Genomic DNA, 22,066 nt, shown 5'->3' on the forward strand with positions numbered 1-22,066 from the left:
CTTATTTACACTGTAAAAGCTGACATATATGAATAGAAAACCCACTTACTATGTACTATATGTACATAGGTCAAATGTTATGTTCAAGAACCAGAAAACGTATATTTCTACATACTACAGTGAAACTAAAGATCCCCAGCACTGCGTAGGGTTTCCCATAGCACTTCACAATGGCTTTGGTGAGTTTGGGCATCCGCAGCTCCTTGGCAGCCATTCGAACCTCCTTATCCCAATGCCTGGAGAGATTAGCACATTGTTAGACTATGATCAGAAAACACAACAGAGCCTAAATACACAATGGTGCTAAGTTCAGTGTTTAGCATGAAACTCCAAATAGAGCCAGGGAAAGTTCTGTCTCAATGCTCTGAAAACAAAAAATACAATAAGGGATGTAAACAATGAAGAGGGAAAGGGCTAGGCTAGGGGATAGGGCTAGGCTAGGGGAAAGGGCAATGTCCTAGGGAAAGGGCTAGGGGATAGGGCTAGGCCAGGGGATAGGGCTAGGCTAGGGGACAGGGCTAGGCTAGGGCAATGTCTAAGGGAAAGGGCTAGGCTAGGGGATAGGGCTAGGCCAGGGGACAGGGCAATGTCCTAGGGAAGGGGCTAGGGGATAGGGCTAGGCCAGGGGACAGGGCAATGTCCTAGGGAAAGGGCTAGGCTAGAGGATAGGGCAATTTCCTAGGGAAAGGGCTAGGCTAGGGGATAGGGCTAGGCTAGGGGATAGGGCAATGTCCTAGGGAAAGGGCTAGGCCAGGGGATAGGGCTAGGACAATGTCCTAGGGACAGGGCTAGGCTAGGGGATAGGACAATGTCCTAGGGACAGGGCTAGGCTAGGGGATAGGACAATGTCCTAGGGACAGGGCTAGGCTAGGGGATAGGACAATGTCCTAGGGACAGGGCTAGGCTAGGGGATAGGGCTAGGACAATGTCCTAGGGACAGGGCTAGGCTAGGGGATAGGGCTAGGCTAGGGGATAGGGCTAGGCCCTAGGGAGCAAAATAGAGCTGGGCCACAGTATGTCATACCTCTGTAGTTCCTCTCCCAGGACCTGAGAAGCATCATCAGGAAGCACATGGTACATGTCATCTTCCTCTAGCCTCCGCTTATTTCCAATACTGAATAAAGGGGTTACCCAACTTATAAAGAAAAATGAGAGAGCAGGTTAATTAACCAATGTATTAATTAACCAATGCAATAACCTATTAACCAATGCAATAATTAGCCAGTGCAATAACCAATTAACTAATGCAATAATTAACCAATGCACATTGAGGAAAGAGAACACAAAATAGGAAGTGGATGTGTATGAGCAACATTTAATCCATGAACCCCAACGTCAAAATGCACTGTACTAAATGTTCTGCTTTATGTTTTTTATTTTATTAGGATATACATGTAGTAGGAGGGCCTGGTTTGTTTGCACTGCCCTACGACAACTTGGTTGAAGAGTAACAAATTAAAATGTACCTTGAAAGATAAAGCTTCTTAATTACGAATTACTGATTCAGGGTTCAAGTGTTAACTAATAGCTCATTTGTTTTAGTTGTGTCAGCCAACTTTACATGACCTCAGGCACTCTCCCTCAGCAGTGTCACTGATAAAGGAATTAGTATGATACAGGTGGCAACTGTTGCGTGATCAATTTGCATGCAAGAACAATGTTTTTACATCTAAATGCAAGGAACACTGTGTACTTTTTCCCTTTCTCAGTACCACAAACCACACCGGTACAATTTAAAATAGAATTTGTTTGTTCGACATGGTGGGATCTTTTTGTGTCGGTAAAATTAATTATGTGAGAAATGGCAGTGGAAACCCTCTATGCGCAAATATTGATATAATAACCATAATATCGTAGTACATTTGGAGTCATGAGATATGTTGTGTGGTCCTCCCACTACGACTTGGGAAAGCATGCAGTTTAAGATACAGATTAAATCAATTATGATGAACTTCACAGGGTGCTGAATTTGCAAGATGAGGAGTTTGATGCTCCTTTCCAATAAATATCCAGGGTCTTATTCTGGCGACATGATCGATGCTTGGCTGCCGTTTGACAAATAATAAATCGCTGTTATCCATAATAATCTCATAATGTAGGTAGCCTACCCGCACTGCATCTACGTCTTGTGTCTCAGCCTCCAGTATTTATGCTGCAGTAGTTTATGTGTCGGGGGGCTAGGGTCAGTTGGTTATATCTGGAGTACTTCTCCTGTCTTATCCAGTGTCCTGTGTGAATTTAAGTATGCTCTCTCTAATTCTCTCCTTCTCTCTTTCTTTCTCTCTCTCGGAGAACCTGAGCCCTAGGACCATACGTCAGGACTACCGGGCATGATGACTCCTTGCTGTCCCCAGTCCACCTGGCCTTGCTGCTGTTCCAGTTTCAACTGTTCTGCCTGCGGTTATGGAACCCCTACCTGTCCCAGACCTGCTGCTTTCAACTCTTAATGATCGGCTATGAAAAGCCAACTGACATTTATTCCTGATTATTATTTGACCATGCTTGTCACTTATGAACATTTTGAACATCTTGGACATGTTCTGTTATAATCTCCACCCGGCACAGCCAGAAGAGGACTGGCCACCCCTCATAGCCTGGTTCCTCTCTAGGTTTCGGCCTTTCTAGGGAGTTCTTCCTAGCCACCGTGCTTCTACACCTGCATTGCTTGCTGTTTGGGGTTTTAGGCTGGGTTTCTGTACAGCACTTCGAGATATTAGCTGATGTATGAAGGGCTATATAAAATAAACTTGATTGATTGATTAAGTCAAGGTGTATGAATATAGTGTGTGCATGTCTGCATGTGTGATTTATAGTGTTTGGCCCTGTGCCAGGCACCCCTAGCAGGGACTCAGAGGGAGCAAAGCCACATGCACTTCACCAGCTGCCAACAAACAGCTATCAGTTACATCACAGGTCTAGTCCCCTGATCCCTCTGAGACCTGGCTGTAGTCTTTCTGCTTCTCTTTGTTCTTTAACACGAGGATAAGTTGCATTTATTTGTCTGAGAATGTTATTGAATGTTACATTATATGGTAGCTTTTAGTGGAATGTCTGGGGCATTTGGGGAATTCTCCAAACACTATCTCCCATATTCCTGGCTGCAGCAAAGTGCATAATAGCTGTAATAGTAATTCTGCCGTTCTTCTTCCATGTTTCCTCAATGAGTGGAAAAACCTATTAAAATCCTTCAGTATCTAAAGGACATTAAAAAAATCACCAGCAAAATCTGTCAATTTAATGTTTTTTTGCATAGGGAATCGGACAAACACGATTTGAGAAAATGAACTGCAATTTTTAAAGGAACTGGAAGACTGTCTTTTGGCTAGCTAGGTCTTTTTGCGGAAGAGCCTTCTGCAACTGTGGTGGGAAGTAGCAGAGCTACAGCGCTACAAACTAATATGACCCCACTGTGGAAATGGGAGACTCTCATGAACACAATGGTGTACTCTTTCTTTTTTTTCTCTACGACCCCAACAAGTGTCACGGAAATCATCTGAAGGTAAACCATACAAAGGAATGGAAGTATGGAGGTATTTTTGTGCCATCAAATAAGGGGTTAAATAGGTGTCCAATAAAAGTAAATATATCTACTAGAACCTTATTCCTTTATGTACATTTGGCTTTTTTCTGTTGTAATTTACTAATGTGTTATTCACTGCGAATCTATGGGTTACAGTAATAAAAGCCAAATTCAATATTTTATCAAATAACAAAAATATCAACCAAGTTTTTTTTTTTTTTAAATACACACACCTAAAGGGGTCCTAAAATTCCAAATCAAATGGCTAAATGATCCATGGTATGACCCCCCCCCCAACGGCTTAGACTTTTATAGGTTAATGGTGTTAGGTTCTAATTCTCAGAGTAAAAACTCAACGGACACTATGAAAGCTCAAACCAAGTTTATTCTTCCCAGAGGGTCAATACAGTTGCATTAGACAAAGACATTGTTCACACAAGCACTGATATTAAACCCTTTCTCCTAGGCTGAGTCTCCTCCTACACATCTGAACAGCCAAAGCATCTCTGTTGCTCAACAGAACCTTAGTGATATCTGTTCTTCCTCACTTCATCTGACCTGACCTCTACCCCAAAGGGCTCACTCCTCTTATCAATGCCTGCCACGTGATCGCTTTCCCTGCACTCAACACATTCCAAGCTTAATAGTACACACTATATACCTTCCTCCTACAGATAACCATTAACCTCTGGTGTAGACCATTGAAACATAGGCACTCAATATTTCAATAGGATACCTGATAATTAACCCTATCCCAAGTTTAGGAGCTAGAACCCAGAATCCATCAATGGAAAGGTTTAACAGATGTGTACCGGTAACAGAATGTTTTGTTTTATTACATTGTTATTATTGAAAGACTTCTTTCATTCTTCCCTCAGGGAAGAGATCTCCAAGATCATGTCAAGCTCCTACCTGCGAGGTCTCAACATGGTCTCCTTCTTTGCGGCCAGTAAGATCATAGTCTTCATCACCTTCGCCGTCTACGTCCTCCTGGGGAACACCATCTCAGCCAGCCGGGTGTTTGTGGCAGTGTCTCTGTATGGTGCCATCAAGATCACAGTGACCCTCTTCTTCCCACAGGCCATAGAGAAAGTTTTCGAGACCATCATCAGTATCCGCAGGATCAAGGTACTCTATAGATCATCTGGCACAAAATGGCTGCTGTGCCTCACCTAGGTGCAATGAGTTATTGTGGTTTAGTAAGGTTTGTTTGGCTGCATCATCTCTCTGTTGACCCACAGAATTTCCTTCTGTTGGATGAGATTGAGAGACCCAACATGAGATTTACCCTGGAGGAAAAGAAAGACGCCTCTGTTGAGATCAAGGACTTAATTTGCTACTGGGACAAGGTGAATATTCTGGTCAAATGTTGATATACAAAACAAGAATACGCCTGTCCTGTGTGGTAGTTTCATGTATTGCTATGAAATGTAATTTCTCTCTCTCTCTCTCCACAGAGTCGGGACGCTCCATCTCTCCAGAACCTGTCACTCACAGTGAAGTCGGAACAGCTCGTTGCTGTCATTGGACCTGTGGGGTCTGGAAAGGTCAGAGGTCATACATAGTACACATACTTTTGTATATATATAGTGAACACCCCTTCAAATTAGTTGATTCGGCTATTTTAGCCACACCCTTTGCTGATAGATGTATAAGATCCAGCACACAGCCATGTAATCTCTATAGACAAACATTGGCAGTAGAATGGTCTTACTGAAGAGCTCTGTGGCACCGTCATAGGATGCCACCATTCCAACAAGTCAGTTCATCAAATTTCTGCCCTGCTAGAGCTGCCCCTGGCAACTGTAAGTGCTGTTATTGTTTTTTGGAAACGTCTAGGAGCAACAATGGCTCAGCTGCGAAGTGGTTGGCCACACAAGCTCACAGAACGGGATAGGCGAGTGCTGAAGCGAGACGTGTAAAAAAAAAAGTAAAAAAAAAAAAAAAAAAAAGTCTGTCTTGGGTTGCAACACTCACTACCAAGTTCCAAACTGCCTCTGGAAGCAACGTCATCAGAAGAACTGTTCATCGGGAGCTTCATGAAATGGGTTTCCATGGCTGAGCAGCTGCACACAAGCCTAAAATCACCATGCGCAATGCCAAGTGTTGGCTGGAGTGGTGTAGTAAAGCTCGCCGCCATTGGACTCTGGAGCAGTGGAAACACACTTCCCCATCTGGCAGTCCGACAGACGAATCTGGGTTTGACAGATGCCAGGAGAACGCTACCTGTCCCAATGCATAACACTGCCCACGTGCACAAAGCGAGGTCCGTACAGAAATGGTTTGTCAAGATCGGTGTGGAAGAACTTGTCATGCCTGTACAGAGCCCTGACCTCAACCCCATCGAACACCTTTGAGAGGAATTGGAACACCACTGTGAGCCAGGCCTAATCGCACAACATCACTAATGCTCTTGAGGCTGAATGGAAGCAAGTCCCCAACATCTAGTGGAAAGCCTTCACAGAAGAGTGGAGGCTGTTATAGCAGCAAAGGGGGGGACCAACTCCATATTAATACCCATGAATTTGGAATGAGGTGTTCGATGAGCAGGTGTCCGAATACTTTTGGTCATGTAGTGTGTGTGTGTGTGTGTATATATGGTAAAATATGTAGTAAGCCATATCAGCCAGCTCACATGTTTACCAGCCCATCTCCCACAGTCCTCTCTGCTCAGCGCCATCCTGGGGGAGCTGCCTCACGACAAAGGGGTGTTGAGGGTCAAAGGTCAGCTGACCTACGCCTCCCAGCAGCCCTGGGTATTCCCTGGAACCATCCGCAGCAACATCCTGTTTGGCAAAGAGCTCCATCCTCAGAAGTATGAGAAGGTCCTGAGAGCCTGCGCCCTCAAGAGGGTAAGACACACTGAATGGAGTTCTCATGGTATTTAACGCTGGGAGCTTTGCAGTGGTTGTAATGGCTTTGTGTTCTGACTGTTAGCCCCTGTCGTCTCTGTTGTCCCTTCTGTGTTCAGGACATGGAGCTGCTGCCAGACGGCGACCTGACATTGATAGGGGACAGAGGAGCCACCCTCAGTGGGGGACAGAAAGCTAGAGTGAACCTGGCCCGGTAAGACCACAGCTCCACTTCAAACCAGAGTAGAAATGGTACATTCTATAGATGAATATCCTCCAGTCTCTATCTGAAAGCCTTGTTGTGTCTCAGGGCTGTGTACCAGGATGCTGATATCTACCTGCTGGACGACCCTCTAAGTGCTGTGGATGCTGAGGTCGGGAGACACCTGTTTGAACAGTGAGTGAACCACAGTTTCAGCTAAACAGGCTGTATTTTTTTAAACCTTTATTTTACCGGACTCGTCCCATTGAGATAAATAATTACTTTACAAGAGAGACAAAATAGCAGCTCAAAGTTTGACCCATTTACAACATAAAACACAACGCACTACAGTTTAAAAATATGCATTTACACATTGAGCAGCAAGATGATTTGGGGAGGTGTGGTGCAACTATGAAATGATGACTTCTTCCTAAATATATGGTGACATGATTCATTTTGCGTATGGTTTCCTAGAAACAAAGGGTGTCTCAACTAACCCTTTGGCTCAACTTACCCCACTACCCTCTAGTACAACTGAACTACATTCTTCCCAGACTCCGATTAGATCTACTTACTGGCTGCTGCTTTAGGGCAGGAATGGGTTTTTGTATAGCATTTACAAGTTAATGGATGTTCAGGGTCATGTGGATTCTCTGACGTTAGAACAGGCCTTCACTAGCAGTGTGAAACTGCACTTAAACTGTCTGTCTCCATGTGTCTGTGTGTCCAGGTGTATCTGTGGTATTTTGAAGAACAAGCCCCGCATCCTGGTCACCCACCAGTTGCAGTACCTCCAAGCAGCCAACCAGATCCTCGTCCTCAAGGAGGTGTGTTTCTGGCAGAATTTAACATTCTACACATGCTTTGTAACCTACGTATGACCACAGGTGCATTTCTGCTTACCTTTTTACTTTACTGAGCACATAACATGTCTGCTGTCAATCTTTATGAAAGGAATAGTTCACCCAAAGGCATATTCATTTACATATGAATACAGACTCCAGAAGTTGGGCAGGGTGTGACGTGTGTGTGTGTGTGTGTGTGTGTGTCAGGGTCACATGGTGGCGAGGGGGACATACTCCGAGCTGCAGCACTCTGGGGTTGATTTCACCTCCCTGCTGAAGAGGGACGAGGAGGAGGAGCCACAAACCAACAACAATCCCTCAGTGGTCAAACACGCCTTTTCCCAGAGCTCAATTTCCTCCTGGAATTCAGTGGTCTCCCACACCTCCTCCATGCACTCTGTTAAAGATGGAGCTGAACAGCTTCCGGTGGGTCCAAACCCCACCCACTTCCTTTCAAGCTCTTAGACACAGTCACAAGGAGGATTTTCATTCTGAAGTATCCCAGATTGTCCCTCCTTTAGTTAACAGGGTATTATGTCCATGTCTCCTCCCTGTCCAGACAGTAGCAGAGGAGAGCCGATCGGAAGGCAACATCGGCGCCACCCTCTACTTCAAGTACTTAAACGCAGGAGCCAGCATCCTGGTTATGCTGGGCACAGTCCTCCTCAGTCTCATCGCGGAGGTATTAACACATCCAAAATGTCAGGCAGTGAATAACCATATGTCACTATTCTACCGCCTAGCATCTACAGTAAATACAAGCATTTTGACTTCTGATAGATGCGTGCAAAATCAAACTCTGACCAGATTAAGGCATTGGAACCAATGACATTGCAATGATCTAACCAACTATAATATAATTTGTCACCCACAGGTAGCATACGTTCTTCAGGACTGGTGGCTGGCCTATTGGTAAGAATCATCTATTGTTACAGTAGTACATCATTTGTTTCACAGTTCAGTTGGACCATAGCAATGTGAATGTTCAAATAACAACGCTGACTGTTTGATTGACAGGGCTGGAGAGCAGGAGAAACTCAATATTAACGGCACTGTGATTGTCCAAAATGGCCTCAACATCACTCAAGAATTGGACCTCAGTTTCTACATGGGCATTTATGCAGGTATACAGAAGAGCATTACTAAATATACTGTATATTTACTTCTCCCTTCAAAGAATGGGAATATTTTCCAAGTAAGTATGAGGTTGTCCCCTTACCTGGGAGGAAGCTTGGGAAAATCGTGTAATGACTGACAAGTCACCTTCTCTGTGTTCAGGTTTGACTCTGGCCTCGGTCATCTTTGGCTTTGCCAGGAGTCTGGTGATGTTCAATGTGCTGGTAAAAGCTGCTCAGTCTCTGCACAACCGCATGTTCAACTCTATCCTCCGGACGCCTGTACGCTTCTTTGACATCAACCCAATTGGTGAGAGACCCCTCGCATGCAATAGAATCTGTTTGTGTTGTCTTTTTCTTGTTGAGTACAATACAATTTCTTGTAATTGAGTCCTGACCTCAAAATGCTTTGAAACTGGTTGGGTGAGAGAACAGACGTCATTTCCACATCTATTTTTGATTTACATTTGGTTGGGTTGTCAACTAATGTGAATTCAACAAAAATAAATAAATGTCACTCCTTGTATTTAGGTTAAAAGTTGGGTGGAGAAAAAAAAACTAAATTCCCTTAAATTTGTTAGGAATTGAAAACTGGTCAAGTTGTGGAGAAATGCTAGATGCAAAATATAAGGCAAACAACTTCTATATTTAAAAGGTTTAATAGACAAACGTTCCTCTAAGAGGTTCGCTGCAAATCTCCCCTCCAGAGGAGAGGGCGGAACTAAATACTCGTGCCTTACCTGTTCGCTGTTTCACCCTTCCGTGTCTCGTGCCAAAGCATTAAATCAAGGCTGAGACCTTGAGGTTGAATAGATTATACATTTGAAACGTCTTAATTGCTTAGGACACCCATGGTCGATTTTTATGCCTCAGAGGCCCAGATACCAGTAACTAAGACCTGATTTACGGTGCCCTCTGGTCTTAGTGTACCTACAGTCGTGGCCAAAAGTTTTGAGAATGAGACAAATATTAATTTTCACAGTCTGCTGCCTCAGTGTCTTTTAGATATTTTTGTCAGATGTTACTATGTAATGCTGAAGTATAATTACAAGCATTTCATAAGTGTCAAAGGCTTTTATTGACAATTACATGAAGTTGATGCAAAGAGTCAATATTTGCAGTGTTGACCCTTCTTTTTCAAGACCTCTGCAATCCGCCCTGGCAAGCTGTCAATTAATTTCTGGACCACATCCTGACTGATGGCAGCCCATTCTTGCATAATCAATGCTTGGAGTTTGTCAGAATGTGGGTTTTTGTTTGTCCACAAGTTCTAATTGGAATAAGGTCTGGGGAATTTCCTGGCCATGGACCCAAAATATCAATGTTTTGTTCCCCGAGCCACTTAGTTATCACTTTTGCCTTATGGCAAGGTGCTCCATCATGCTGGAAAAGGCATTGTTCGTCACCAAACTGTTCCTGGATGGTTGGGAGAAGTTGTTCTCGGAGGATGTGTTGGTACCATTCGTTTATTCATGGCTGTGTTCTCAGGCAAAATTGTGAGTGAGCCCACTCCCTTGGCTGAGAAGCAACTCCACACATGAATGGTCTCAGGATGCTTTACTATTGGCATGACACAGGACTGATGGTAGTGCTCACCTTGTCTTCTCCGGACAAGCTTTTTTCCGGATGCCCCAAACAATCGGAAAGGGGATTCATCAGAGAAAATGACTTTACCCCAGTCCTCAGCAGTCCAATCCCTATACCTTTTGCAGAATATCAGTCTGTCCCTGATGTTTTTCCTGGAGAGAAGTGGCTTCTTTGCTGCCCTTCTTGACACCAGGCCATCCTCCAAAAGTCTTCGCCTCACTGTGCGTGCAGATGCACTCACACCTGCCTGCTGCCATTCCTGAGCAAGCTCTGTACTGGTGGTGCCCCAATCCCGCAGCGGAATCAACTTTAGGAGACGGTCCTGGCGCTTGCTGGACTTTCTTGGGTGCCCTGAAGCCTTCTTCACAACAATTGAACCACTCTCCTTGAAGTTCTTGATGATCCGATAAATGGTTGATTTAGGTGCAATCTTACTGGCAGCAATATCCTTGCCTGTGAAGCCCTTTTTGTGCAAAGCAATGATGACGGCACGTGTTTCCTTGCAGATAACCATGGATGACAGAGGAAGAACAATGATTCCAAGCACCACCCTCCTTTTGAAGCTTCCGGTCTGTTATTCGAACTCAATCAGCATGACAGAGTGATCTCAAGCCTTGTCCTCGTCAACACTCACACCTGTGCTAACGACAGAATCACTGACATGTCAGCTGGTCCTTTTGTGGCAGGGCTGAAATGCAGTGGAAATGTTTTTGGGGGATTCAGTTCATTTGCATAGCAAGAACTAACTTTGCAATTCATCTGATCACTCTTCATAACATTCTGGAGTATATGCAAATTGCCATCATACAAACTGAGGCAGCAGACTGAATTTGTCATTCTCAACTTTTGGCCACGACTGTAGAGGCCAAATTCCAAAAGGGAATAGTCATTCAAAAATAGCATTCTTAGCAGGTGATGACTTTTTAAAAATCCAATAATTTTCCCACGTTGAGTAAATGTCATCACATTGAATTTTTTGTTGTTGAAATGACGTGGCAAACAATGTTGATTTAACCAGTTTTTGCCCAGTGGATTACTTTCTCCTGTTCTGTCACAGGAAGAATTCTCAACAGGTTCTCCAAGGACATCAGCCAGCTGGATTCCATGTTACCTAATACCTTTGTTGACTTCAGTCAGGTAAGTGACTTTATTACCCTAGAGGGGAACATCTATGTATTTTGTCAGGAGGATATAGATTTCCCAATCCATTATCTTTATTACATAAATCTTTTCTTCTCTTCATGTCTCCTGGGTGTTTTCGATCTTGCCACAGTCGATCCTGCAGAATATCGGCGTAGTTGTGGTGGCAGCCTCCGTTATGCCCTGGATCCTCATTCCTGTGGTTCCTCTTCTCATTATATTCCTGTTCCTGAGACGCTACTTCCTGCAGACGTCACGGGACGTCAAACGCCTGGAGTCCACCAGTGAGTGACAGGACTGACTGGGACAGGGGAGGCAAGGGACAAATGATAATTGTACATTTTCTCTTAATGTGTACAATTTCCTTTTGTGTCTGCAGGCGTGTGTGAGTTGATGCATTTCCTGTGTTCTGCAGCTCGGAGTCCTGTCTTCTCCCACCTGTCCTCGTCCCTCCAAGGTCTGTGGACGATCCGAGCTTTCAGAGCCGAGGAGAGATTCCAAAACACCTTTGACGCTCATCAGGATCTGCACTCAGAGTCCTGGTTCCTGTTCCTGGTCACCTCTCGATGGTTCGCTCTCCGACTGGATGGAATCTGCGCAGCCTTTGTCACTGTCACTGCCTTCGGCTGCCTCTTCCTCAGAGATGGTAAGAGGATAAATTATTATGGCTTCATTACACAAGCTGTTACACAATGGTAGAAATCAATGTTGGTTGCATATTACATAAAACAAATTGAATGAGTTTGGATAATCTTTCTGATCAAAGTCTTTGGCTCATTGCCTGTTCCCTAGCAACAACTTGTATTACACTTGGGGCCAAACAGTTATCCAAGCTACACTACCAGTCAGAAGTTTTAGAACACCTACTCATTCAAGGGTTTTTCTTTATTTGTACTATTATCTACTTTGTAGAATAATAGTGGAGACATCAAATAACATATGGAATCATGTAGTAAGCAAAAAAGCGTTAAACAAATCAAAATATTTTATTTGAGATTCTTCAAATAGCCACCCTTTGCCTTGATGACAGCTTTGCACACTCTTGACATTCTCTCAACCGGCTTCATGAGGTAGTCACCTGGAATGCATTTCAATTAACAGGTGTGCATTCTTAGGTTAATTTGTGTAATTTCTTTCCTTAATGCATTTTAGCCAATCAGTTGTGTTGTGACAAGGTAGGGGTGGTATACAGAAGATAGCCCTATTTGGTAAAAGACCAAGTCCATATTATGTCAAGAACAGCTCCAAAAAAGCAAAGAGAAACGACAGTCCATCATGACTTTAAGACATGAAAGTCAGTCAATATGGAAAATTAAGAACTTTGAAAGTTTCTTCAAGTGCCGTCGCAAAATCCATCAAGTGCTAGGATGAAACTGACTCTCATGCGGACCGCCACAGAAAAGGAAGACCCAAAGTTACCTCTGCCGTAGAGGATAAGTTCATTAGAGTTACCAGCCTCAAATTGCAGCCCAAATAAATGCTTCAGAATTCAAGTAACACAGATCTCAACATCAACTGTTCAGTGTGAATCAGGACGTCATGGTCGAATTGCTGCAAAGAAACCACTACTAAAAGGACACCAATAATAAGAAGAGACTTGCTTGGGCCAAGAAACACGAGCAATGGACATTAGACCGGTGGAAATTTGTCCTTTGATCTGTAGTCCAAATTGGATATTTTTGGTTCCAACCGCCGTGTCTTTGTGGAACGCGGTGTGGGTGAACGGATGATCTCTGCATGTGTATTTCCCACCGTAGCATGGAGGAGGAGGTATGATGATGTTGGGGTGCTTTGCTAGTGACACTTATTTATTTAGAATTCAAGGCAACTTAACCAGCATGGCTACCACAGCATTCTGCAGCGATCCGCCATCCCATCTGGTTTGGGCTTAATGGGACTATCATTTGTTTTCAACAAGACAATGACCCAACACCTCTAGGCTGTGTAAGGGCTATTTGACCAAGAAGGAGAGGGATGGAGTGCTGCATCAGATGAACTGGCCTCCACAATCCCCCGATCGCAACCAAATTGAGATGGTTTGGATAAGTCGGGACGCAGAGTGAAGGAAAAGCAGCCAACAAGTGTTCAGCATATGTTGGGAAAGCATTCCAGGTGAAGCTGGTTGAGAGAATATCAAGTGTGCAAAGCTGTCATCAAGGCAAAGGGTGGCTATTTGAAGAATCTCAAATATAAAATATATTTTGATTTGTTTAACACTTTTTTTGGTTACTACATGATTCCATGTGTTATTTCATAGTTTGTCTTCACCTTCATTCTAAAGAAAAAACCCTTGAATGAGTAGGTATCCTAAAACTTTTGGCCGCTAGTGTATGTCAAGAAACATAATAAGAATGTTCAATCAAATCTAATCAAAATCACATTTTATTTGTCACATGCTTCATATAAAAACAGGTGTAGACTAACAGTGAAATGCTTACTTACAGGCCCTTCCCAACAATGCAGAAAAAGAAAATAGAGAAATAATAGAAAAGTAATAATAAATAACTTGGTCTATGTGCAGGGGTATGAGGTAGATATGTACATATACAGTGCATTCGGAAAATATTCAGACACGTTCACTTTACGTTACAGCCTTATTCTAAAATGGATGAAATATTTTTTTATATACATTTTTGCAAATGTATTAAATTTAAAACATACCTTACATAAGTATTCAGACCCTTTGCTATTAGACTCGAATTGACCTCCGGTGCATCCTGTTTTCACTGATCATCCTTGATGTTTCTACAACTTGATTGGAGTCCACCTGTGGTAAATTAAATTGATTGGACATGATTTGGAAAGGCACACACCTGTTTATAAGTCGGAAGTTTACATTAAATACACCTTAGCCAAATACATTTAAAACTCAGTTTTTCACAAATCCTGACATTTAATCCTAGTAAAGATTCCCTGTCTTAGGTCAGTTAGGATCACCACTTTATTTTAAGAATGTGAAATGTCAGAATAATAGGAGTGATTTATTTCAGCTTTTTATTTCTTTCATCACATTCCCAGTGGATCAGAAGTTCACATATACTCAATTAGTATTTGGTAGCATTGCCTTTAAATTGCTTAAATTGGGTCAAATGTTTTGGGTAGCCTTCCACAAGCTTCCCACAATAAGTTAGGTGAATTTTGGCCCATTACTCCTGATAGAGCTGGTGTAACTGAGTCAGGTTTGTAGGCCTCCTTGCTCACACACGCTTTTTCAGTTCTGCCCACAGATTGTCTATAGGATTGAGGTCAGGGCTTTGTGATGACCACTAACCACTTAAGCCATTTTGCCACAACTTTGGAAGTATGCTTGGGGTCATCGTCCATTTGGAAGACCCATTTGCGACCAAGCTTTAACTTCCTGACTGATGTCTTGAGATGTTGCTTCAATATATCAACATAAGCCTCATGACGCCATCTATTTTGTGAAGTGCACCAGTCCCTCCTGCAGCAAAGCACCCCCACAACATGATGCTGCCACCCCCGTGCTTCACAGTTGGGAGCGTGTTCTTCGGCTTGCAAGCCTCCCCCTTTTTCCTCCAAACATAACGATGGTCATTATGGCCAAACAGTTCTATTTTTGTTTCATCAGACCAGAGGACATTTCTCCAAAAAGTACGATCTTATTCCCCATGTGCAGTTGCAAACTGTAGTCTGGCTTTTTTATGGCGGTTTTGGAGCAGTGGCTTCTTCCTTGCTAAGCAGCCTTTCAGATTATGTCGATATAGGACTTGTTTTACTGTGGATATAGATACTTTTACCTGTTTCCTCCAGCATCTTCACAAGGTCCTTTGCTTTTGTTCTGGGATTGATTTGCACTTCTCGCACCAAAGTACGTTCATCTCTAGGAGACAGAACACGTCTCCTTTCTGAGCGGTATGACGGCTGCGTGGTCCCATGGTGTTTATACTTGCGTACTATTGTTTGTACAGATGAACGTGGTACCTTCAGGTGTTTGGAAATTGCTCCCAAGGATGAACCAGACTTGTGGAGGTTTACAATTTTTTTTTCTGAGGTCTTGGTTGATTTCTTTTGATTTTCCCATGATGTCAAGCAAAGAGTCACTGAGTGTGAAGGTAGGCCTTGAAATAGGTGCACCTCCAATTGAATCAAATGATGTCAATTAGCCTATCAGAAGCTTCTAAAGCCATGACATTTTCTGGAATTTTCCAAGCTGTTTAAAGGCACAGTCAACTTAGTGTATGTAAACCTCTGGCACACTGGAATTGTGATACAGTGCATTTATAAATGAAATAATCTGTCCGTAAACAATAGTTGGAAAAATGACTCTCAGACCATGATAAAACCAAGATTGAACTGTTGGACTTAAGGAAACTAGGCACCGCTCATCACTTGGCCAATACCATTGCTACGGTGAAGCATGATGGTGGCAGCATCATGCTGTGGAGATGTTTTTCAGCGGCAGGGACTGGAAGACTAGTCAGGATCGAGGGAAAGATAAATGGAGCAAAGTACAGAGATCCTTGATGAAAACCTGCTCCAGAGCGCTCAGGAAAGTCCTTGAGTGGCCCAGCCAAAGCCTGGACTTGAACCCGATCAAACGACCTGAAAATAGCTGTGCAGCCACGCTTCCCATCCAACATGACAGAGTTTGAGAGGATCTGCAGAGAATGGGAGAAACTCCCCAAATACAGGTGTGCCACGCTTCTAGCGTCATACCCAATAAGATTTGAGGCTGTAATCGCTGCCAAAGATACTTCAACAAAGTACTGAGTAAATGGTCTGAATACTTATGTAAATGTCATATTTCAGTTTTTTCATTAACAAACATTTCTAAACTGTTTTTGCTTTGTCATTATGGGGTATTGTGTTGAGGATTTAAAAAAAAATCTATTTTAGAATAAGGCTGGTGTGTAATTGGTACATTTTTTTTTTAAGTGAAGGGATCTGAATACTTTCCAAAAGGCACTGTAACTAGGAATAAAGTTTACAGTGCATTCAGCATATGAGTGTGCAAAGGATAGATAATACATACAATGCTGCTACTGTTTGAGTCAAAAGAGTTATTGCAAAAAGGGTCAATGCAGATAGTCCGAGTAGCTATTTACCTAAATACTTAGCACTCTAATGGCTTTGGGTGGAAGCTGTTCAGGGGCCTGTTGGTTCCAGACTTGGTGCATCAGTAGTGCTTGTCGTGCGATAGAGAGAAGTCTTTGACACGGGTTGCTGGAGTCTTTGACAATTTTTAGGCCCTTTCTCTGATACTGCCTGGCATAGAGGTTCTGGGTGGCAGGGAGCTCGGTACTGGGCCTTACGCACTACACTCTGTAGCGCCTTGCAGTCGGATGCCAAGTAGCTGCCATACCAAGTGGTGATGCAGTCAGTGAAGATGCTCTCAAATGGTACAGTTGTAGAACTTTTTAGCCTCCTCCGACCAGGCGTTTTCATGCCCTCTTCACGACTGTGTTGGTGTGTGTGGATCATGATAGATCCTTAATGATGTGGACACAGAGGAACTTAAAGCTCTCGACCCGCTCCACTACAGCCCTGTCGATGGGGGCGTGCTCAGCCCTCCGTTTCCTGTAGTCTATGATCAGGACCTTTTGTCTTGCTGATGTTGAGGGAGAGGAGGTTGTTCTGGCACCACACTGCCAGGTCTCTGACCTCCTCCCAATAGGCTGTCTCATCGTTGTCGGTGATCAGGCTTAGCGCCATCGTGTTGTCAACTTAATGATGGTGCTGGAGTTGTGTGCGGCCACACAGTCATGTGTGAACGGAGTACAGGAGGGGACTAAGCACGCACCCCTGAGGGGCCCCTGTGTTGGATGTGTTGTTGCCTACCCTCACCACCTGGGGGCGGCCTGTCAAGAAGTCCAGGTTCCAGTTAGAGGGAGGTGTTCAGTACCAGGGTCCTTAGCTTATTGATGAGCTTGGAGGGGATGATGGTGTTGATCGCTGAGCTGTAGTCAATGAACAGCATTCTCACATAGGTGTTCCTCTTGTCCAGGTGGGAAAGGGCAGTGCGGAGTGCAATAGAGATTGAGTCATCTGTGGATCTGTTGGAATGGTATGCAAATGAGTTGGGTCTGGGATGATGGTGTTGATGTGAGCCATGAGCAGCTTTTTAAAGCATTTAAGGCTACAGATGCGAGTGCTACGGGCCATAGTCATTTAGACAGGGTACCTTGGTGTTCTTGGGCACAGGGATTATGGTGGTCTGCTTGAAATGTAGGTATTACAAACTAGATCAGTTGTAGTTGAAAATATCAGTGAAGACACTTGCCAGCTCGTCAGCGCATGCTCAGAGTACATGTCCTGGTAATCCGTCTGGCCCTGCGGCCTTGTGAATATTAACCTGTTTCAAGTTCTTACTCGCATCGGCTACGGAGAGCGTGATCAGTCGTCTGGAACAGCTGGTGCTCTCGTGCATGATTCAGTGTTGCTTGCCTTGAAGGCATTTAGATCATCTGGTAGGCTTGCATCACCGGGCAGCTCGCAGCTGGGTTTCCCTTTGTAATCAGTGATCGTTTGCAAGCCCTGCCACATCCGACCAGTGCCAGAGGATTCGATCTTAGTGCTGTATTGACGGCTCGACGGAGGTTGTTGCGGGATTTCTTATAAGTGTACGGCTTAGTGTCCGGCTCCATGAAGGGACAGCTCTAGCCTTTAGCTCAATGCAGATGTTGCCTGTAATCCATGGCTTCTGGTTGTTGACATGCTGTGTAGCCAATGAATTGAGTAAATGTTCTAATCAGGGCTGGAGGCGGGAGCTGTGGGTTTGGTGTTGTCCTACGCCGTCACCCTTCTTGGGAACTTCCAATGGACCATTCGTCAGAGTGCGGAGATGGAGAACATGGTAAGATCACATCAAAGTCCTAACTCTGGTATTGTCACTCCCCCAGCACCACAGGCCCTTTTACAGTATCTGAAAGATTTTACCTGGGAATGAATTTCCACAGGGAAAATAATCAAACACAGAGATCTGTGCCAGTGACCTGTAGAAATAAGATTCATTAGAATCAAAAGGGTTTTAGTTGCATCCTGTCATTCAGGAATCTTCAGCTGAAAAGGCCCACTTAAGAATGTAGCGTGTGGATTATTGAAGTTCTGTAAAGTTTTATAATTTAGTGCTGAGAAGCCATACTAGCATTAGACCAAGGTTAACCACGTTCCCAGTCTCAGAGTAGGCTGGTAAATCAGCTTAGAACCAGGTTTGTTTGATTGACATGGTTATTTATTTACCGTCCTCAGATGACGTCAGTGGAGAGGGTGGTGGAGTACACAGAGCTGGAGAGTGAAGCACCCTGGGAAACCCAGAAGCGTCCTCCTCCTGAGTGGCCGAGCCAAGGCCTCATCACCTTTGACCGGGTCAGCTTCTCCTACAGCTCAGACGGACCTGTGGTCCTGAAGGACATGAAGGCCATGTTCAGGCCCAAAGAGAAGGTTGGCATCGTGGGCAGGACAGGTGCGGGGAAAAGCTCCCTGGTATCGGCGCTCTTCCGCCTGGCAGAGCCAGAGGGCAGGATCTACATTGACGGAGTTCTGACCTCCGAGATCGGCCTTCATGACCTGCGCCAGAAGATGTCCATCATACCTCAGGTAGCTACTGTTGGTGGGTCTTCTGTGGCTGCTCTGTCCCTTAGTCCTTCTGAATGTAGTAAAGGAAAGGCTCCTAGTTCAGATATGGCTCTGTTAGAGCTTATTACATTTTTCTGTTTGTGGCCCCTCTGTTCTGCAGGACCCAGTGCTTTTCACCAGCACCATGAGGAAGAACCTGGACCCTTTTAGCCAGCACACAGACGAAGACCTGTGGAACGCTCTCCAAGAGGTACTGCTCCTCAGACTCCTATTGATACAGTAACGGGACATACAGGTTAATGTGTGTTTTTGGTGGCATTGAGCAGGGTCTTACTCCAGTAACTGTTTCCTCTCCAGGTCCAGCTGAAGTCTGTGGTGGAGGAGCTGCCCAATAAGATGGAGACGGTTCTGGCCGAGTCGGGCTCCAACTTCAGTGTGGGTCAGAGGCAGCTGGTCTGTCTGGCCCGAGCCGTCCTGAGGAAGAACCGCATCCTCATCATCGACGAGGCCACAGCCAACGTGGACCCCAGGTACAGAGCTGCCTCTCACAGACACAGTCTGTCCTTTAGAGCTGATGTGCTTTGAGTGGGAGGCCTCTAGTAGTCAATGAAAGCGTGATTGTTTCTTTATCTTGGTTGAGTCTTTCCTGAACTGTTTGTCTGTCCCACTTGGTTATGAATGCAACATAAGACTGGGAGGCATCTAGTAGTAGAGGAAAGTGTGTGTGTTTCTCTTCCTCCCAGCTGAGTGTGTTGTCTGTGTCCTGGCTCTGTAGAACAGATGAGTTGATCCAGAAGACGATACGAGACAAGTTCAGGGAGTGCACCGTTCTCACCATCGCCCACCGCCTCAACACCATCATAGACAGCGACCGCATTCTGGTGAGAGCTCTTCCCATCAAATAGATGTATATCTGTCACACGCACACACCTCATCAGTCATGTATATATGAGATAAAAAACGAGACTGAGCAGGGTGTGAGATGCACATTTATTCACTTTAAATTTCAGGTTGATCTGAGATCGTATCCTATGTTTGTTTAGTGAAATGAGTTTACCCTGTTTACACTTCTCTGAAGGTGCTGAGTAATTCAGCCAGTGCAGAGTGAAGTAGGGTTACTCTATTGTAAACAGCGCTAGATCAGTGGTTCCCAAACTATGGGGAGCGCCCGAGGGGTAGGCAGGGGGGTCCCCCCATCCCAAAAAATTGTTAAGGAGCGGTCTGAATTTAAACTTAATCCTGGAAGTTGTAATAGTAAAATGCACAAGGTGCAATTTCGAAATTGGGTAGTGAATCAGCAGTTGTCCTCGTCGTGACAGTCATTGCAGACCTTAGAGCTATTTATAACTTGTCATAAATGTCCAGATCATCTAGGCCATGTCAGCTAAAGTTTTTTAGCCTATTGAGTCCCATGGCAAAATGTATAGAATTGCAGTAAATACGCTAAATAAGAGGGTATGAACAGGGCACTTTCCCATAGAAAGACGGAGGGCACGGGATGTTCCACAATGCTGGAAGAGGGGCCTGAGTGAAAGTTTGGGAACCCCATAATTTCACTACAGACCAGTTTAGCCAGGTTGACTTACTGACTTTTGACCCTGCCTTCAGGTGCTAGGCGCTGGTATGATCCAGGAGTTTGACGAGCCGTACGTCCTGCTTCAGAACCAGGAGAGTGCCCTCTACAGGATAGTCCAGCAGACGGGCAAGGCTGAGGCAGCTGCCCTGCTGGAATCAGCCAAACAGGTGAGCACTGACACTGCATCCCAACCCAGCGCACACATTCTCTCAACCTAACTTGATTTCTTTACCAATTCACAATATTTTCATTCAGGCGTATATGAACAACGGCAACAGCCATGGTCCAAAAATGGCCAACGGAGTGGTGGTCTTCTTTGAGACGGTTGTGTGACGGTGCAGAAAGAGATATCTGCCCAATCACACAAGATCTTTTCCAGAGCTGATGGGTCAAAAGACCAATTAGTGAAAAGGAAAAAACCTAAATGCTATTTTTATGGTAAGATGTTTGCATGCAAAATCAGGGAAGATTTATGGAACTGACTTAAATTATTTTTTATTTAAATAAGCAAAAATGTATTTCCTTATTGACACTTTGCTGATGTGTGTTGCATCTTTAATACTACTTCCATTGACAATCATAAGAAGAGTGTTACAACAATGGAAGTAGCATTGCATTTCATACTTTGTGCCTCAATCTTTCACTATTTGAACTGCTGCTACTCCTATTGATTTATCTTACTGCACAGGGCACTGTCCTGACATGCTGCACTGTCTCTGCAATCACTTTACTGGGCAATGGAACTAATTGGCGTGTGTATTCATATACTATACGTGCAACGGAAAATTACACTTCACCATTGTACGCACATGAAAAGACATGCTGTCATTAAGCTATAAGGGATTTATGAGAATTTCTTGACCAAAGTGAGTAACCCATGTATGTCTCACATTGTTTCCATGAGTGATGGTTGTAAGGACAGTCTAGATCATTTAAAAGCAGGAATACCTACCCATCAATGTGAAAATGTATTGAACTACAAACGTATCCCCTAATGAGGCAGTATGGAGAGACCTTAGATTTTTAAAAATTACATTTTGATTCCATTGGTTTTTAAATGTTTTTGTAGTGGATGTAATTGTTTTCACAAAGGCATTCTTATTTTTATGTACCTATAGCAACAGTACCTCATTTTTACAAGTTTCAGATATATTGATTTTCCTTACATAGAAGTTTGTATTAATTAAATTTCACAATATTATTGTACAAACTTAAGTCTCTTATGTTACATCTTCAACGCAAACATGTAGTTGCTTTTCTTTGAGTTTGTTAATACTATCAGCATTGACTAAAGAAAAAGGGACATGATAGCTCCTCAATTTGACACCATCTTTTCCTAGGATGGTTTTGTAAGCCTCTTTCCACAATTTCACTTTACCCTCTTCAAACACACTTACAGTATTTCATTATCCACATTTCCAGATAAACACAGGTTTATGAAGAATTTAAATGCACAATTGTGACTTTTGCAGTGAAAAGATTCATAACTCATGATTATCTAAAGGAGAACCTTGCGAGATGTGGGTAGGATGCATTATATAAAGGCCAAGTAGGCTGCGTTTAGACAGGCAGCCTAATTCTGATATTTTTCCCACTAATTGGTCTTTTGAACAAACAGATATTCTTCAGACCTGAAAAAAATATCCAAATTGGGCTGCCTTTGTAAACGCAGCAGTTTTCCTTATCCAATCTT

At 43.8% G+C, this 22,066-nt stretch overlaps 2 protein-coding genes across 2 annotated transcripts in view; one reads left to right on the top strand and one right to left on the bottom strand.

Annotated features, from left to right (window-relative positions):
* LOC139566400 (ATP-binding cassette sub-family C member 4-like) overlaps nucleotides 1-3,150 on the bottom strand; it is a 32,179-nt gene extending 29,029 nt beyond the window's left edge. Inside the window, exons 1-2 of the mRNA XM_071387537.1 lie at nucleotides 1,025-3,150; nucleotides 116-236 (exon numbers count right to left, since the gene is read on the bottom strand). Coding sequence (XP_071243638.1) covers nucleotides 116-236; nucleotides 1,025-1,080 — 177 coding nt within the window. The 5' untranslated portion in view covers nucleotides 1,081-3,150. The remainder of the gene's footprint in view (nucleotides 1-115; nucleotides 237-1,024) is intronic.
* Nucleotides 3,151-4,324: 1,174 nt separating this feature from the next.
* LOC139566439 (ATP-binding cassette sub-family C member 4-like) lies at nucleotides 4,325-21,583 on the top strand. Its single transcript, XM_071387610.1, has 22 exons — nucleotides 4,325-4,648; nucleotides 4,762-4,869; nucleotides 4,978-5,067; nucleotides 6,181-6,372; nucleotides 6,492-6,586; nucleotides 6,683-6,769; nucleotides 7,305-7,401; nucleotides 7,627-7,845; nucleotides 7,979-8,101; nucleotides 8,294-8,331; nucleotides 8,437-8,543; nucleotides 8,698-8,844; nucleotides 11,179-11,258; nucleotides 11,395-11,545; nucleotides 11,641-11,907; nucleotides 17,975-18,075; nucleotides 18,471-18,818; nucleotides 18,958-19,047; nucleotides 19,155-19,327; nucleotides 19,573-19,678; nucleotides 20,406-20,540; nucleotides 20,629-21,583. Exons 1-22 carry the CDS (start codon nucleotides 4,325-4,327, stop codon nucleotides 20,704-20,706), a joined length of 3,156 nt encoding a protein of 1,051 aa, XP_071243711.1. The 3' UTR covers nucleotides 20,707-21,583.
* The last annotated feature ends 483 nt before the right edge of the window (nucleotides 21,584-22,066 follow it).

The sequence above is a fragment of the Salvelinus alpinus genome, chromosome 38 (genome assembly GCF_045679555.1).
Source record: "Salvelinus alpinus chromosome 38, SLU_Salpinus.1, whole genome shotgun sequence".
Lineage (NCBI taxonomy): Eukaryota > Metazoa > Chordata > Actinopteri > Salmoniformes > Salmonidae > Salvelinus > Salvelinus alpinus.

Coding starts and splice junctions, on each gene's coding strand:
- LOC139566439 (XM_071387610.1), top strand. CDS start 4,325: ATGTGTACCGGTAACAGAATGTTTTGTTTTATTACATTGTTATTATTG. Junction 8,544..8,697: donor CTACATGGGCATTTATGCAG/GTATACAGAAGA, acceptor CTCTGTGTTCAG/GTTTGACTCTGGCCTCGGTC. Junction 11,908..17,974: donor CTGCCTCTTCCTCAGAGATG/GTAAGAGGATAA, acceptor TGTTCTAATCAG/GGCTGGAGGCGGGAGCTGTG.